Genomic DNA, 16,306 nt, shown 5'->3' with positions numbered 1-16,306 from the left:
CCTACAAATTTTAAAGGCTCAACTCTGTGGATTAAGCCAGGGACGTAACTGCCACCTCGACAGTGCACAGACCCGGCTGCCACTCTCTCCGTATCTACAAACGGCTCTCAGGTTTGCCTTGGCTGTTCGTTGCACACCTAATGCCCAAGCCCCTTATCTCATTCATAGGACGCACCAGGGAACAGAGTCCAAAACCCGCAGTGTTCACCGGCTTCCGGTTTGACCTTCTCCAGAGTGGGATTTGTTCCTACGCTCATAATCAGCTGGCAAGAAATCCAAGGGCAACAGGTTTGGATCCTGTAATGGGCCTGATGCTGAGCACCTTGCAACATGGAGTCCTATGAAATTGATTCTAAGATGGCCAGTACCAAATGGTGCCAGCCGTTTTATACACGGTCACAGTTCCTTCCGTTCTCACGGACTGTGGCCCCCTCCTGCCTTACCCTCTGCTGGAAAGTATTTTTAGCTACCTTCAAGGGCTTCCCTATAGCCAGGAATAGCTCTACCAAGATGGCTATTAGCCAGGATGGGCAGGGATGGTGTCCCTTGCCTCTGTTTGCCAGAAGCTGGAATGTGCGATGGGCTGGATCACTTGATGATTCCCTGTTCTGTTCATTCCCTCTGAAGCACCTGGCATTGGCCACTGTCAGAAGACAGGATACTGGGCTAGATGGACCTTTGGTCTGACCCAGTATGGCTGCTCTTATGCCCCTTCTGATTCACTACAGGGTCTGTTACTAGCAAAGCCCTTACCTTTATTCCCCCCTCCCCAGCGTGTGTCTGCTCTCTGCCTGCATCACAACTCACCATGGTGCCAGAACCGGTTGGATCCTGCCACCAGAGAACTGAAGGGGTAGAGGGAGACAAAGGTTTTGTCTAAATCAGAACTGCATCGGTTCAGTTAAACTAGAGCAAAACCCCATGTGGATGCTCCCGCTCCCCATTTGACTTAATGTCCACTTAGCTAAAGTAGCTTCCCTCATTCAAAATTTTAAAATCTGATTTAGCTTAATTAATAAGTGTCTACACAGGGTTTTGCATTGGTTTAACATAAGTGTCTTTTCAGGCATCTACACACACAGTTGCAACTGGGTCCTTTAGCTTATTTGCTTAAGCCAGTGCAGACAGCTGTGTGGAGCACTTTGAACCTGGTTAGAGCAGTTTAGCTTGTCCTTGAAAATTTACACATGGGCAAGTGTCATGGTATAAATCCCCACTCTGAACCTTAGTGTCCAAGAGATGGGGTACCAGCATGAATTCCTTTAAGCTTGATTACCAGCTTAGGACCTGTAGCGCTGCCACCAACCAGGAATTCCAGTGCCTGGTACACTCTGGTCCCCCAAAAACCTTGCCCGGGGAACCCCAAGACCCAGACCCTCTGGATCTAAACACAAGGAAAGAAAACCCTTTCCCCCACCATTGCCTCTCCCAGACTTCCCCTCCCTGGGTTACCCTGGAAGATCACTGTGATTCAAACTCCTTGAATCTTAAAACAGAGAGGAAAATTCACCTTCCCCCCTCCTTCTCAATCCCCCTCCCAAACTCTCCCTGAGAGAGAAAGTAATCCTAACACAGAGAGAAATTAACCTCTCTCTCCCCCTTCCCTCCTTTCTCCCCACCAATTCCCTGGTGGATCCAGACCCAGTCCCCTGGGGTCTCACCAGAATAAAAAAGCAATCAGGTTCTTAAACAAGAAAAGCTTTTAATTAAAGAAGGAAAAACAGTAAAAATTATCTTTGTAAATTTAAGATGGAATATGTTACAGGGTCTTTGGCTATAGACACTGGGAATACCCTCCCAGCCTAAGTATACAAGTACAAATTAAAATCCTTTCAGCAAAATACACATTTGAACTCCTTCCAGCCAAATACACATTTGCAAATAAAGAAAACAAACATAAGCCTAACTTGCCTTATCTACCTAGTACTCACTATTCTGGACATATAAGTGACTGTATCAAAGAGATTGGAGAGAAACCTGGTTGCACATCTGGTCACTCTCAGAACCCAGAGAGACCAACCAAACACTAACAGCACACACAAAAACTTCCCTCCCTCAAGATTTGAAAGTATCCTGTCCCCTGATTGGTCCTCTGGTCAGGTGACAGCCAGGCTCACTGAACTTGTTAACCCTTTACAGGCAAAAAAAGATATGAAGTACTTCTGTTCTATTAACTCTTACTTATCTGTTTATGACAGCAAGCTAAACCCATCTTACCCAGGCTTAAATCAATTAAGGAGTCTCCACATGCAAAGCTGTCTCAGGTTTCACTAGATCAGTTTAAAAACAAAAAATCGCCCCTCTGCTTAAAAGGGAGGAGCTTTGTGCATAGTCCAGGCCTTTAGTTAGCCTGTGTGGCTTGGAATCTAAACAAGACCCGTGTTTGTGAGATCCTGCCCCGCAGCAGAGAGGCTGCTGCCCACCACTCCTCTCATGCCCTGAAGCAAGCCCACTTCTGATTTTAATCAGGAGTCTCACTACTTGGTGCATTTCTTAAAGCCCCAGCTCCTGGAGTCATGTGATTAGGTGAGACTATCAGATTTCAATTATTTTTTAAAGTTTCTAGCCCTCCTGGTTTCACAGAAAACAACAAGCTTGAAAGCATGACCCAAGAACTCCCTGAAAGCTCAGAAAGCAAACCCAATGAACTCCGAATTTATTTTTTCTTTTAAAGCCAGTCTCCTGATTTCAAAGGCCTGGCTCATGGTTTGTATACACTTGGGGTTGGCGATAGAGAAAGAAAAGCTGAGGAGAGTAAAGAGTGAATAAAGGGGAAAGCCTGATCCCAAAATCCTCCCCACTTCCTGCCCCCAAAATCCTTTCCTCAGCCAAAGGAGTCAAACGAGATTATTTAAGTGCATCCGAAGCAGGACGCCTGTTAAAGAATTTCTGAGCCAGCTGGATCACAGGGTTTAAATAGAGCAAGGAAGTAAGATAAGGACATTGCTGAGAAGCTAAATGATTTCTTTGCATCGCCGTGGCCGTTCGGGGAATACCTACCTCAGACCTGCTCTTTCCGGGTAATGAAGCCAAAGTGCAGTTAAAGCCAGAGAGCCCAGACAAGGCGGTCGTGGCACAATAAGTCACTAGGCCATTATTTGTATAGCGGAAGCAAGTCACAGGCCAGGCCCCTGTCGCTCTATATGCTCAGGAGTTCTGAGGTGGCTCAGGTGTGAGGGGGCTGAATGGCCAGCAATGATCTCTCACTCAGAGCAGCTACCCTACCAGAAGGCTGCAGCTGCAGGCATACAGCCTTGTGCATATGTGTTATACAGCCTCTAATTACACAACCACATCCTTTTCCACACCCCCTCACCTGCCTCATTCAGGTGACATACACAACTGTAAATCTGAAAAGACAGAAGCTCCAGCACTTGGAACCACATTGATCACACACGGATCATCAGCAAGGGTGGGACCTTTAGATCCACAGCACAGACTTCTGCCCCTTGAGCTAATGGAACGGTAGCAGTAGTAGGCTGTTCTCTTACACAGACCACCACAAAAGGGGCAAAGACACACACTTTGCCAGTGGGTTTCAGTTATTTGCAAAACAGCAGAGGCGTGTTGACTCAGACATCTTGTTCTCTTTTATATTCTGGAAGGGAGAGTTCAAGTGATTATAGATCCATTCCCCCACCCCCGTGCCGCCATGAGCCAGCTCCTTTCATATCCCTACAACCCCATCCTCTTCTGTCCCTGTCATCACAGTTACTATCCCCTACCCCGCCTTCCTTACCCTCTCCTCTGCGCCTGTCCCCCACCTTGAAAGCAGAGAGGAGAGGAACAGAGAAGGAGGAAGCAACCAGCAGGAGCATTGACAGCACATGAACAATCTCACTGCTCTCACACTTCAGCAGCCAGGAGCAGCAATGGTGGGGAAAGTCCAGCTCAGCCCCTGCAGCCCTGATGGTTCTCCCTTGAGGAGAAGTCTTTCTGTAGGAAATGTAGTTTCCAAGGTTGAGCCTTCTCTAAGGCTCTGAGCACATGCAAACATTTACATTCAGAGGATTAGAGCTTGGCCAAATTTAAACAGCTTTCCAGAGGATGAGCAAAAGGCACCTCTCTGACCCCAGGGTCACCCCGTACCTTTGTATCAAGTCTTGGTGCCAACACCCCATTAGGAACATGAGGTGTTTCACCCGCACAGAGCTTGCTTCAGGCTGGCTGCAGACTCAGGCAGACTTTCCTGCTTTAGATACACTTCCTACACATTGCAGAGGAAAAGCTTGACATCGAACTTAGCCTTTTACTTAAATAAAAGGTAATAAGACACCAATGTCATCCCCTGAATCCAGGAGCTGGAGCGAGGTCTACAGCCCCATCTACGCCTTAGTCTGGCCCTGTTTTGCACATGACGTGAGCTCTGCAGGGTTGAGAGCGGACTGGGTAGGACAGCTGTGTTGGCACTGAGTCATCCCGTGAAGCAGGATATGCTTTTCTAGGAGTACTCCACCCTCGCTGAGTGAGAAGCCAGATATCGCAGGTAGAGGAAACCGAGATCACTCCTGCTGAAGCGATAGGTGCTGCCAGCTGGCCTCATCTGAGCGCTGCCAAAGGGATTTCACAGCATGTCCATGCAGCAGAGAAAGAACAGGGCTGTCATAATTGTCAATTACGCATTCTGCAGCAGGACTGAGCCACTGCAACCCAGGAAAGGGGCCAAGAGAGAAGCAGACAAGCTGTTTAAAGCATTATCCAAACTCAACTATGCAGTGAAGTTGTACTATGACCAGGCAGCCAAAGACATAGAGGAGATCTACCGGCAAGGTACGTGTCCCCTGCTTTGCTCCTGGCAGTGTGCGAAGCTGCGTGTTGGGACCAGTGGATGGATGGGGCTTGCATTACATTTGTTGCAGCTTGGAACATCAATTGTGCACAGTTGTCACTGTGTGTGTGTGTGGGGCGGGGAATAGACACCCCCCCCCCTTGGGCTGGCATATCCCAGGCAGCACATGCCACTCACAACCCCCAGCCCCTTAGGGAGGGTATATTTATAAACCCTTCCCTTGCTCGGTCCTACTCTCAGGAGAGATGGGACTGAGATGGACGTCTCGGGGAGCGAGAAAGCAACCAAAGAATGAGAGGGGGAGACTCCTAAACCTCATGGCCAGAAAGGGCCATGAGGATCACCTACCCCTGAGGTGACCAACCTGTAGCAAGTGAGGTTGTAAACGGGATCCCTTGAGAGTGACTGTGCTAAGGGGCAAAGGTTGAGTTTGGGGTGGAAAATGAGCTCCTAGCGAGTCCACACAGGAGGGTTTTAGTCAGCACCATTGCCACACCATTGCGCTGTCTTCTCAATTACCTCCTGATGGGGCTGCAGGGAACAGCCGTCCCTGCCCAGCTGGTGACCTGCTGCATCACAGGAGGGAACAGACTAGTTCTGGCTGTTGCAATGCCCGCTTCCCTGCCAGGCTGCGCAATCCCAGGGATTGCAGAAAGGAGCATGGCTGGTTCCATCTGCACCGAAGGGAGCTCCTTGCTGAGGACAGCTCCCCTCCTCAACAGCCCAAGAGGGAGAAAGAGCCGGATATACTAAGAACCAACAACTGGGTACAGCTCCCTGATTCTCTGCCCCAGCCCAGCTTAGAGCAGTCTTGAGGCTGCTCTAGCTTGTGCCAGCTGCTCTGGTCCCTAAGGGATCATTATATTCCATCTGGGGAGAACCTGAGTCCAGTGCATTACAGCTACTGCCCATTCCTGCCTCTGACACACCCTTCCTCCAGGCTGAAAAGGTGCCAGCCCAAGAGTCTCCCCCAGGGATTCCTGCATCGGACCTTGTCACTCAAGGTGGTGCTGGGGAAGGTCTTTTAGAAAAAGATGTCCAATCTTGATTGAGAGACTCCACGTGATGGAGAACGCACCACATCCCTAGATGATACATTCACAGAGAGGGTGCTGGGCCACTGGGACGACTTATCTCCTCTCTGAGTTTATCTAACTTCAGTGACCAACCACTGGGTCTTGCCTGGCCTTTGTATGCTAGGTTAAAGAGCCCTCTGCTATCAGTGACAGGTTCCACCACTGCAAAGGACTGAGGTGCTCATGGAAGGGGGGGCATACACATACCCTAAAGAGAACCCCAGCAAGTGTATTTATTTCCACAACACCCTAGGAGGCAAGAGGTATTCTTCCCATTTTTACAGACCTCTCTGGGCCTCCGTTTCCCTAAGTGTTTTGCCCAGGGTCACACAGTGAGTCAGGGGCAGGAAACTGACCCCAGCTCCCCTATGTCCCAGGCTCGTATCTGACCCACAGGCCCATCCTTTCTCCTCGTGGGTGTCAGCCAGATATCACGCTGCTCTAAAGAGCTGCTGCACTAATGTGTCTTTACAGAGAGCAGGGAAGAGCATGGTGATTGCTTTGTCAGCATTCTGTCCAGCCACGGCGAGGAGGGGGCAATATACGACTGCTGGGGAGAGCTGGTCAAGCTAACAAGGATTTTCCAGATATTATTGCCACGAAGGTGCCCAGTGCTAGCTGGAAAGCCCAAGATCTTCTTTATACAGGTAACATGGGAACCACTAGACAGGATCAGACCCAAGGTTCATCTAGCCCAGTATTCAGTCAGCGGCCAGCACCAATGCTTCAGAGAGAGGTGTAAGAGCCTCATAACAGCAGATGTGGGACCTCCACATTAGGTCTCATCCTGGTTTAAGCCCTTAAGCCTGAGATTTAACATCCCTTCTAGAACTTATGTCGTTACTTAGAACAACTCTGGATATTCTTGTTAGCCCTATGAATGTCCAATCCTTTTCTGAATCACGCTAAGTTCTTGGCCTCAATGACATCATGTGACAGTGAGTTCCACAGGCTAATCACATGCTGTCTAAAGTACTATTTCCTTTTCTCAGGTCTGAGTTTCTCACCTTTTAATTTAATTGAATGGCCCCTCCTCCTCCTATTACAGACAGGGAGAAAAGAAGCTCCCAACTGTCTGTAGACCAGAGGTTCTCACACTGGAGGACATGGAAGTATTTGGGGGGAAAAGGGGGCAGTGGGGGAGAGGGAAGCATAAGAAGCTTTAGGAGAAAAGAAAAGAAAAACCCACTTCCTGAGCACATTTTACTGATTCCTCTGGACATATCAGGTCCTCAGATGGTGCTGTGCATTTGACTCAGGATGGTGCTGTGGATTTTGATGGAATTCTGTTAAGCTTGCCTAGCATTATACTAAGTCGTTGTCATCGGTACGTTAATCCGTTTGGTAAGATGCGGTCAGTACCGGCTTTACATACTCAGGTTCGTCCACTCGGGCTGCGATCGTACTCTTTTACAGCTGTGCTCGACAGGCAGATTGGAGCTGGTGGAAGAGTAATGCACCCAATTCACAAACATTTACACAACCAGAAGAATCAAGGTCAGCTCTGATAGGGAGGGTCAGATCATTAGATAACCACACGTATTCCAACAAGCAGCCATCTGTGCAAGCACTTGTGGCTCTGCAAGGTTCACAGATGTTACGCAGGACGATGCTGATAATCAGCTCCCGAAAGCGTGCAATGCATTGCCTGTTCTTCATTATTTTCGTGTGTGAAGACGTCTCAGTCGTCCATCCAGAAGCAGAAACGATGCCAGTGAACAGCCACCCAATACAAATAGCGAGAGACCACAGCATGATCCATCCAAACAATTCAGAGAATGTTTACACCCCATGAATGATGGAGTCATTCATCAATGTCTCACTAACAAAGCAAGGGGCTTACATTGCACCGAGGAGTTCCTGTAGCTCTGGAGTGAATCTGGGGACTGAACATTTGAGACCGAGGCTAACAAATCACTTTGCCTCAATCTTGCCAGTCTGCCACCAGCTCCAGGATAACCCAAAGTGCTCCACAGATCACAGATATTTTGTGGCATACATGATAGCATCACAAGTCTCAGTTCTCTGCCTAGTGGCTAAAGGGTTACACAGTCATTGCCTCACATAGGCCTCAGCTCCCTGGGAACTGGCATTGGTGTTTGGGCTGAGATCCCATCCTACATGCTATTTGCAACCACCTCTGTTCAGGGACTGGTGGCTGTTGCATGACCAAAAAACTTGCATTAAGAATATACTCATGTCACTGGTTTCTCCTCCTACTCCCCATAGCAATTTACACAATCCAGGCTGGAGGTAACAAACATGTGGGTTATCATGGCCACTTCCTCATCATGGTGGAAGGGATGGGGTGTCCTAGTAACCTAGTGGATGAAGAAGGTATCGTTTTGCCAGTGATGCTACCTTACCAACTAGACTTAGTGAGCAATCAAATAGCTCCCTGAGGCCTCATGAATGGCCAGTGGATGGCTTGAGTGCAGGGGTGGCCAACCTGAGCCTGAGAAGGAGCCAGAATTTAACTATTTACATTGCCAAAGAGCCACAGTAATACGTCAGCAGCCCCCCAGCAGCTTCCCCCACCCACTCCCAGCATTTCCAACCCACCAGCAGCCCAGCCAATCAGCACCTGCCCCTCCCTCCCTGCACCTCCCAATCAGCTGTTTCGTGGCATGCAGAAGGCTCTGGGTGGGAGGAGCGAGGACATGGCAGGCTCAGGGAAGTGGGTGGGAAGGGGTGGAGTGGGGGCTGGGCCCAAGGCAGAGCCAGGGGTTGAGCAGTGAGCACCCCCTAGGCACACTGGAAAGTTGGCACCTGTAGCTCCAGCCCCGGAGTCAGTGCCTAGACAAGGAGCCGCATATTAACTTCTGAAGAGCCGCATGTGGCTCCGGAGCCCCAGGTTGGCCAGCCCTGCTTTAGTGGAAATGAAGGACAGTCTTAGCTAATTCCCTAAAGCCTTCCCTACCCTTCTGACAGCATGTTTTCCATCTTACCTGAGTTCACCTGGAGCCAGGAATTCTCCATGCTGGTGCTGATCTACAGGCATTCCAGCTTCCTGGAGATGCTTTAGGTTGCATCTGTGAACAATGAGATAAGCAGTCAGGTGTCATTGGCATATCATTAGCAGAAGGTGTCTCCACCTGGTCTCATGTAGATATTGATGAGCAGTAAAGACAGGATGGGTCCTGGTGGGATAGGCTCCCTGTGACCCCTCACACTCTTTGGGTCCTGTTGGAGAGGAACAATTGGAGTGTAGAGCTGTGGCATCTACTCCAGTTAAATCACAGCAGTTACTGTGATGATTTAGTTGGGGATTGGATGATTTAGTTGGGAATTGGTCCTGCTTTGAGCAGGGGGTTGGACTAGATACCTCCTGAGGTCCCTTCCAACCCTGATATTCTATGACACTGTGCTGAAAGCAGCAGTGGGATGTAGTAGTACGAGCAAAGAGAGGTCAGGCAAAGTTTTCAATAGTGTCTAAGAGGCTCTTCAGTGCAACCTGTGACAACATCCGTTTTAAAAATAGGCCTTAGGTGACTTAGAAAATCTCACCCACAGCCTTGGTCCATTAGTCCCTTAGTGCTAGAAGGCAATCTCCCTGCTCTGCATAGACTCCATGGTCTGCAGTCTGTTTGCCAAGGAGTTGGGAGCTGGAGACTTGGGAATAGTTGGAAGAATCTCCTGCAGAACATTGCACTATTCAGGGAGATTGTCAGGTTTTTCCACTTCGAAAGAGGCAATGATTTCTGTTTACCTGCTAAGCCTAAGGGGAAGAAGTTTACAGAGGCGGAAAGTAATTAACCAGTTGGAATTAGTCCAGGGCCTAAGGGCTAATGTGCCAACTCTCTCAAAAGGTGTCTTGGCATTTTTCATGAACTCAGTGGTTCAAGACAGAAAGCCATGCTCTGAGACAGCTACAGCGCCGTCTAATGCCAGTCAGGTGCATCCATTCAGTAATATCCAAGAAGAGCTCCACTTTAGGGCATCCCCAATGCCACTCCGAACGAGACTTGGGGGGGGAGGGGCAACCTGAGGGAACCTCGTTTAGCTAACACTTGCCCATGAGCTCAGAGACAGATTAGTACAGCAGAGAGAACAGGTGCAGCATTTCAGTATATGATGTTTTCTCTCCCAAAACATGGGGAGAAATAATCACCTCCTAGGGGGTTCCTGTAATAAGTGGACTTGGGGGGGCATCAGGAACTAATTGCTGAGAGGGGGCACAGTGGGCCAAGGAACCCCATCTCGGGTTCGGATCCCACCCCTGGCACAAGTGAGAATCATCCTGGTAGCCAACAGCCGGGGCCAAGTCACTGTACTGTTCTTCGTGACTGGCCATCTCAGCTCGAGTCACCCAAGCCTGGAGGAGCAAGGGGCGCAGCAGGTCCAAGCTGAGGAGCTGGGGGAGCGCTAGAGACTGCAAGGCATGATGGAGAGGCAGTAGCAGGAAGACTCGTTCCTCCACCATTCAGCACAAACAGGAAAGACACTTGCATAGCACCTGGCTGTAGCCTGTGTCATCTGTGGCTTTCCAAGCCCTCCGTTTTTTAAATGATTTGCATTTTTAAATGATACAGTACACGCCACCTCATGGGTCAAACGGATAGGCCTGCCTGACAGCAACTCTCCGATGTAAGCCAGAGCAACGCAGGTTACTAACGCATTCACACCGCAATGAACAGCGCAGGAAGCATCAGAGCTGGAGCGTCTGCAGTGACTCCGCTGCAGAACAGTCCCGGGAGGTGCCCGCTCCCTGCCCATGCCATTGACAGGATTAACTGAATACGTTCATTGTTGTACAAGAAATGCCCTCGCTACGAGCCACACTATTAAGGCCCCTGCTCAGTACTGAAAGGTCACTAACACACCCACGCCACTTGCCTGCTCCGGCTTGTGTTGAGCTGGCTTCTTGTGCTGGGGTTTACCGGAAGTCAGCTTGTTAATGATGTGTGTGTTTGTACAACAACTAGCGCTATAAACATCTGCTCAGAACCTCTGGGCATGACCACAGGATCATAACCATGCATAATAACAACAGAGACTCTCCAGAGAGAGTTTGGTCACTGAAAGGGGGAGGCAATTTCAGGCTATGCAGGTTGCAGTGCACAGAGTCTGCCAGCCACGTGTAAGCCTTTAGTGCTAGCAGCCAAGGTCCTGTTTATTGACAGGCAGGTACCAGAGAAACAGCTGCAATGCAACCCCTGCCCCAGAAAGCCCCTGCCGACGGGCCTCATTCCAGCCCTGGGATGCCTCTCATCTGAGACTGGCATCCTTGCTGGTAATTAGGACTCATGTTGACACACATCCCACTATATAACAAATGAGACATAAGATCAGCCATACTGGGTCAGATCAAGGGTCCATCTATCCCAGTATCCTGTCTTCCGACAGTGGCCAATGGCAGGTGTCCCAGAAGGAATGAACAGAACAGGGAATCATCAAGTGATCCATTCCCTGTCACCCATTCCCAGACACCACACACGTCACATAGGGGCCATGTACCCAAGGCTCACCTGGTATCAGACTCTGGTACTGCCTCAGTTTCCCTTCTTCCACAGGGAAAGGAGACCACACGCCTGGAGCTTTGTAGTTACCCTCCCCTGGTGGGGACTGGCTTGCCAGGCCATTATACCCATCCCCGGCTTAGCAATCCATTGTCCCCAACACATACTGCAGGGGACTTCAGCCAGCTTTTTGCTTTTCACTGGTAGACAGACCCTTCCAGAGCCCCTGTAAGAACCTCACACGACCTTTCTGCTCTCTGAGCCATCTCCCTACACTTAGCCTGTGGGTCTGAGTCACATGCTCCCATTATCTGCCCCTTTAACTCATTCCTTTCACCTGGGGAGGTGGGTGAAGACTGCCACAGGCCCAGAGGAGCCACAAACTCCTTAAAGGGCTAGTTCCTCAGTAACTGGCCACCAAACAGCCATAGGGTGTGAATGAACCTCACTCACTATGGATCTGACAGATCCAGGGCAGATTCTGGCTACTCTGCGGTACAGAGTGGCCAGAAGCAAGGAGAGGATCCAGCCAGCGGTGTCTATTTTTGAGCGCTTGCAGAACAGAGCCTAGACAGATCCAGAGCCTAGACAGATCCAGTCTCTGCCCCAAGGAGCTTGCAATCCAGACAGCCAGGTAATAAATGTACAAAACCAACTACCCCAGTGTCAGACTGAGCCTGGCCAGCTGCATGGCAGGGGTCTGCTCCAAGGAAGGCATTTTCCAAGCTGTCTCCTTTGATTAGCCTCTGCCCAGATTGCTGATCTTTCCAAATCCCCCCCAATCTGCTGCCAGGAAGGGTTGGTGTGTGGGGTTCTGTGCCAGCCATGGAGGGGAAGGGAGAGACAGATGGGGCCTCTAGACCTGTGGAGAACAGGAGATGGCTGGGTGGCTCCAGGCCTGTGGAGTGGGGAAGATGAAGTGGGGTTCCAGGCCTGGAGGGGAGGGGAAGATAGCTAGGGGTTCCAGCTAGGCTTGTGCAGAGGGGGAGATGAAGGGGAGCTCCAGGCCTGGGGGAAGGGGGAGATGAAGGGGGCTTACGCCTGCCCCAGAGGAGGCCAGACGGGATATCACTGGAACGAACAGCACCCAATACAGACCTTTGCTGGCTGATTGTCGCACTTGTGTTTCCAGGCCTGCCGTGGGAATGTGACGGATCCAGGTGTGTGGGTGGAGACGGACAGCGGCCGGCCCCCAGCAGACAGCTTCTCACACTACCTCTCCATCCCTGACAGCACGGCCGTGATGTTCGCCTGCAGTCCAGGTGAGTGAGCGCAGAGACAGCGCCAGGACCGTAGGCCGTAAAGGGCTGTCACCCAAGGATCGATTCTGCTCCTTCAGCTCCCACACCCTTCTGGCCCGTCTGTGCTGCACCAGCCATGCCCTTTGGACAATGGCCGTGGAGCAGAACTGCTGCCCAACAGGGAGCCGTCTAGTCTCCAGCAACAGCCACCAGTTTGACTCTGTAGCTCTGGTGCCGGAGTCACAGCTGTCCCCTTTCACGCTATTTTGGGAAAGAAACATTGAACTTCTCTTAGTTAAACGCGGAGGTGGTGGGGAGAATCCCACCGAAAAGGCTTGTCGGGAAACAGTGTCGAGTCTCAGCCCAGGATCCTCAGAGGGGGAATTGTTCAAAGAGGGGGGCCCTGATGTGGGGTTTGATGGGGGAGTCATGACACTAGCTGCACAGCCATTTTACATGCTGCTTCACCTGCCCCAGGGCCCAGCCGGGCCCCATGCTGGCCGAGAAGGGAATAAAGTTGCTCTTGGCTTGCGTTTGGGGGGTGGGACACAGAGGCGGCGGACACAGAAAAAAAAGTGACTGTTCCTTCCCTTCACACCCCTGGCTCCCACAGGGGCCCCTCAACCCAAGGCTTTCCTCAGCCAGATGGGTATAAGTGTACCCCTCATCCCGATCAGTCGCTTGCCCCTGTTCCCACGCTGGCCCTGCACCCCCCACCAGGCCTCTGGAGGGGAAGGAGGGAGACATGTTTTGATGCAGGTTAATTTAAACTGAAAACCTGCAGGTTTCCATGACACAGTGCTGGAAAGACCTGAGACGAGGCTCCAGGAAGGCTTCTCCTCTAGTACCAGGGCAACACACCATGGCTGGCAAACAGGTGCTGCCATTTCTGCTGTAGGCTCTGCGTTTGTACAACACCTGGCACGATGGAGTCCTGATTCCATTCTGTAGTGTAGATGGGGCCATGGAAACAGTGGGTCAACCGGTCTCCTCCCAGTCCCCAGCACAGCAGCTGCTTCGGTATTTGAATGAAGCAGCCCTCTGGGAATTTACACCCACAAGAGACAACGTCCTTTCTCTGGTACTTTCAGGCTACAGCGCTTTCCTCAATCCGCTGGGCTCCATGTTTCTCCAGACCTTGCTAGAGTTTCTGGAAGGCGATGAGCGGCATCTTGAACTTGCACGTCTAATGACCCGCATCAGCTGGAAAGTCGCGTTTCATTGCGAAGCCAAAGGGCCACACCAGGGACACAAGGAAATGCCCTGCTTTGTCACCAACATGGTGCGAGAGGTTTATCCATTCTCCACCCAAACCACAGAGACCGTCAAACTCTGAGAACTTGGATCTCGCCGGAGGGAGCCACCAGCTGCTTTCCAACCCTTTCAGGAGTGCTGTGCATGGCCAGTGACTGCAAAGGGAACCACAGAGCGCGTGAGGGCCAGCAGCATTTCTGTCCCGACAGTTTATCGAGTCCACGGGACTAGGACTTTTGTGCTGTATGAGCAAATGAAGGGCCATGCACCTCTCCAGTGCTCTATGAATAATAAAACTAACATTGCACTATTATTTAAAACACATTCTAGAGACTGAGCTGTTTGATTCTGGGCCAGCTTGTAGCTGCACAATCGTTAAAGTTGCAACAGCCCGTTTACAACTACATTTTCCAATCTCTAATATCCACATACACAATCAGAGCAGTTTGAAAACTGGTGGCCCAGTTCCAGGCCCAAAGTAGAGTATGTGAAGTAAATCAGAGTTTATCTGGTTAAGGAATTCCTGAGTTAGGGGCCACTCAGCTATTTTGAACTCTTTCAACTTTCTTTCCTTTTTTTTTTCTCCAAGGATGGCAAAATCTATAGGCAGGATCCACCTGAAACTTCTAGCTGAATGCCTCCTTTGAACTCTAGTATCTGATACTAAGGATGATAATAAGGGCTGTGTACGGTGCTGTGATGATCCCAGTTAACTCTTGGCATTCGGGAGGGGGCAGACTTAAGGTGGGAGGCAGTGGTGCGTGTGATGTGTCACCTTTGCTCTGCATTTCTCCATTTTCCAACAGGCATTTTGGGAACTAAACTCCCATTCCAGAGGGGGTGGAGGAGCTCAGGGCTCAGCTGAGTGCCTGAACCTTAACGTTTTTGCGTGTGAGGATCAAAGACGACAGCATGTGCTGATCGGTTGTATCTGTGCCAAAACCCAAGGGCCTTTGTGCAACGCCAGTGCTACCAGTTGGGTCTAGCTCAATGTATCTCAGAAACCCACCTAGCCCTCAGTGACTTACATTTCAGTTACCAGGGCCCCACATAAGTTCCTCATGAGACTGGCTCTACACAGCTGACTGAGCAAGCAGAAATTTTCCTCCTTATATTTGAGTTGTTCTTCTCACACTAGCTGTGCTCTGCAGCCATAAATATGATTATAAAGTTTTGGGAATAAGGATCCCTGTCCCAGGCTCTCTCTGGTTTTACACCCTAAAGCTCCCCAGAAAATTAAGCCGACAGCTTGCAGTGGACAACGCGATTCACAACCAAGTGTTTTTACTTGCATGTTCTGCTTCAGCTTTATTTTCCTCAGCTCAGCTGTGTGGTCAATACACAGATCAGCAGTATCCTCTGCTAGGCGAGCTGCCATCTGCTGTGACTGTGGAACACCAGATCAGCTCTTTCTGAGCTTGGCTAGTTACAGCCAAACCGGATCAAAGTGCAAATGGTTTTGTTTGCATGAGAGATAAGCGAGTTGCTAAGAGGGCTCCTGTTTAAAGTGAGTTTGCTTCTCCTTTATTGCAGGAAGCCAGTGGTTAGCTTGTTCAAATTGAAATCAAACAAACAAGCAGGTGGCAGTTTCACCCAAGCACACTGCACCCTTCATCTGATGTTCAGGAGGGTCTGAACTCTCAGTTTAGCAGGAAGGGCCATGCTGGTACATACATCCCTCTTTAGGGTGCACACCCCAAGCCTGGTTTAAGTGGCACTTCTTAATGGAGCCACCTAGGGGCTGCAAGGACCTAGTGGCCGCTTCCCAGGAGCCGCCAGGACCCTGCATCCCGAACCTCCTCCTGCACCCCAACCACCTACTTCAGCCCAGAGTCCCCTCCTGCACCCAAACTCCCCCCTGGAGCCCACACTCCCCTCACCACCCTGCCTCAGCCCCCTCCTGCACCCCAACCCCCTCATCCATGGCCTCATCCCAGAGCTAACACCACCAGCACTATGGGAAAGATTTCTCCGCCAGATCAAAACTCAACATGAAAGGAGAGCACGTATCCACTACCGTCAGTGTAGTGTGCCATCCATCAAAGCCCCTTCATTGCCAAGTCTTGTCTTGGGTGGTTCTGTTGTACACTGTGTTGAAACTAGAAGTAAATGTGTTTAAGGTAAACTCTGTCCAGCCCTGCTCTGCCCTAGTCGGGTTTATATGTAGTTTAAATTCTAGTGCATTACTGAGTTTGTGATTAAAAAAAACTTGGGATTATTTGGTTAAGCAGCCCAAGAAGGTGAAAGACTGGAATGTAGGGGTTAGAGCATGAGAATTTGTTGGACTGGATTTTATTTTCAACTCAGTAGGTGGTTGGGATCAGCAGGACAATACTGATTTCGCACAGTGCTAGGAGAATGCAATAAATTAAACAACCCTAATAAAGTGTTCACAACCAACATCGGGTCTGTTACAGGCAGGAGGCAGATGGGGAATCCAACTGCCCTGACAGGCATCAGATCTAGCCTAGTATTCATACAATACAA

The 16,306-nt window shown here is 50.2% G+C and overlaps 2 protein-coding genes across 3 annotated transcripts in view; one reads left to right on the top strand and one right to left on the bottom strand.

The window, feature by feature from the left end:
- Nucleotides 1-12,512, bottom strand: part of ELMOD3 (ELMO domain containing 3) — a 66,370-nt gene extending 53,858 nt beyond the window's left edge. Inside the window, exons 1-3 of one of the 2 annotated variants that reach the window (XM_050940179.1) lie at nucleotides 12,423-12,512; nucleotides 9,373-9,583; nucleotides 8,814-8,897 (exon numbers count right to left, since the gene is read on the bottom strand). The gene's annotated coding sequence lies outside the window, so the exon portion shown is untranslated. The remainder of the gene's footprint in view (nucleotides 1-8,813; nucleotides 8,898-9,372; nucleotides 9,584-12,422) is intronic. The other variant, XM_050940180.1, reaches the window with a different exon arrangement.
- Nucleotides 4,441-14,390, top strand: LOC127044955 (caspase-7-like). The gene is made up of 4 exons (XM_050940288.1): nucleotides 4,441-4,770; nucleotides 6,340-6,512; nucleotides 12,457-12,586; nucleotides 13,657-14,390. Exons 1-4 carry the CDS (start codon nucleotides 4,572-4,574, stop codon nucleotides 13,899-13,901), a joined length of 747 nt encoding a protein of 248 aa, XP_050796245.1. The 5' UTR covers nucleotides 4,441-4,571; the 3' UTR covers nucleotides 13,902-14,390.
- The last annotated feature ends 1,916 nt before the right edge of the window (nucleotides 14,391-16,306 follow it).

Source organism: Gopherus flavomarginatus, chromosome 2, assembly GCF_025201925.1.
Source record: "Gopherus flavomarginatus isolate rGopFla2 chromosome 2, rGopFla2.mat.asm, whole genome shotgun sequence".
NCBI classification, from domain to species: domain Eukaryota; kingdom Metazoa; phylum Chordata; order Testudines; family Testudinidae; genus Gopherus; species Gopherus flavomarginatus.
The sequence above is the reverse complement of the archived record's forward strand: the minus strand, read 5'-3'. Positions and strand labels throughout refer to the sequence as shown.

Bases quoted from the DNA above. Each gene is read 5' to 3' on its own strand.
- LOC127044955 (XM_050940288.1), top strand. From the start codon at position 4,572: ATGTCCATGCAGCAGAGAAAGAACAGGGCTGTCATAATTGTCAATTAC. The intron at 4,771-6,339 runs GTACGTGTCCCC...GTGTCTTTACAG, and splicing joins AGAGGAGATCTACCGGCAAG to AGAGCAGGGAAGAGCATGGT. The intron at 6,513-12,456 runs GTAACATGGGAA...TTGTGTTTCCAG, and splicing joins CCAAGATCTTCTTTATACAG to GCCTGCCGTGGGAATGTGAC.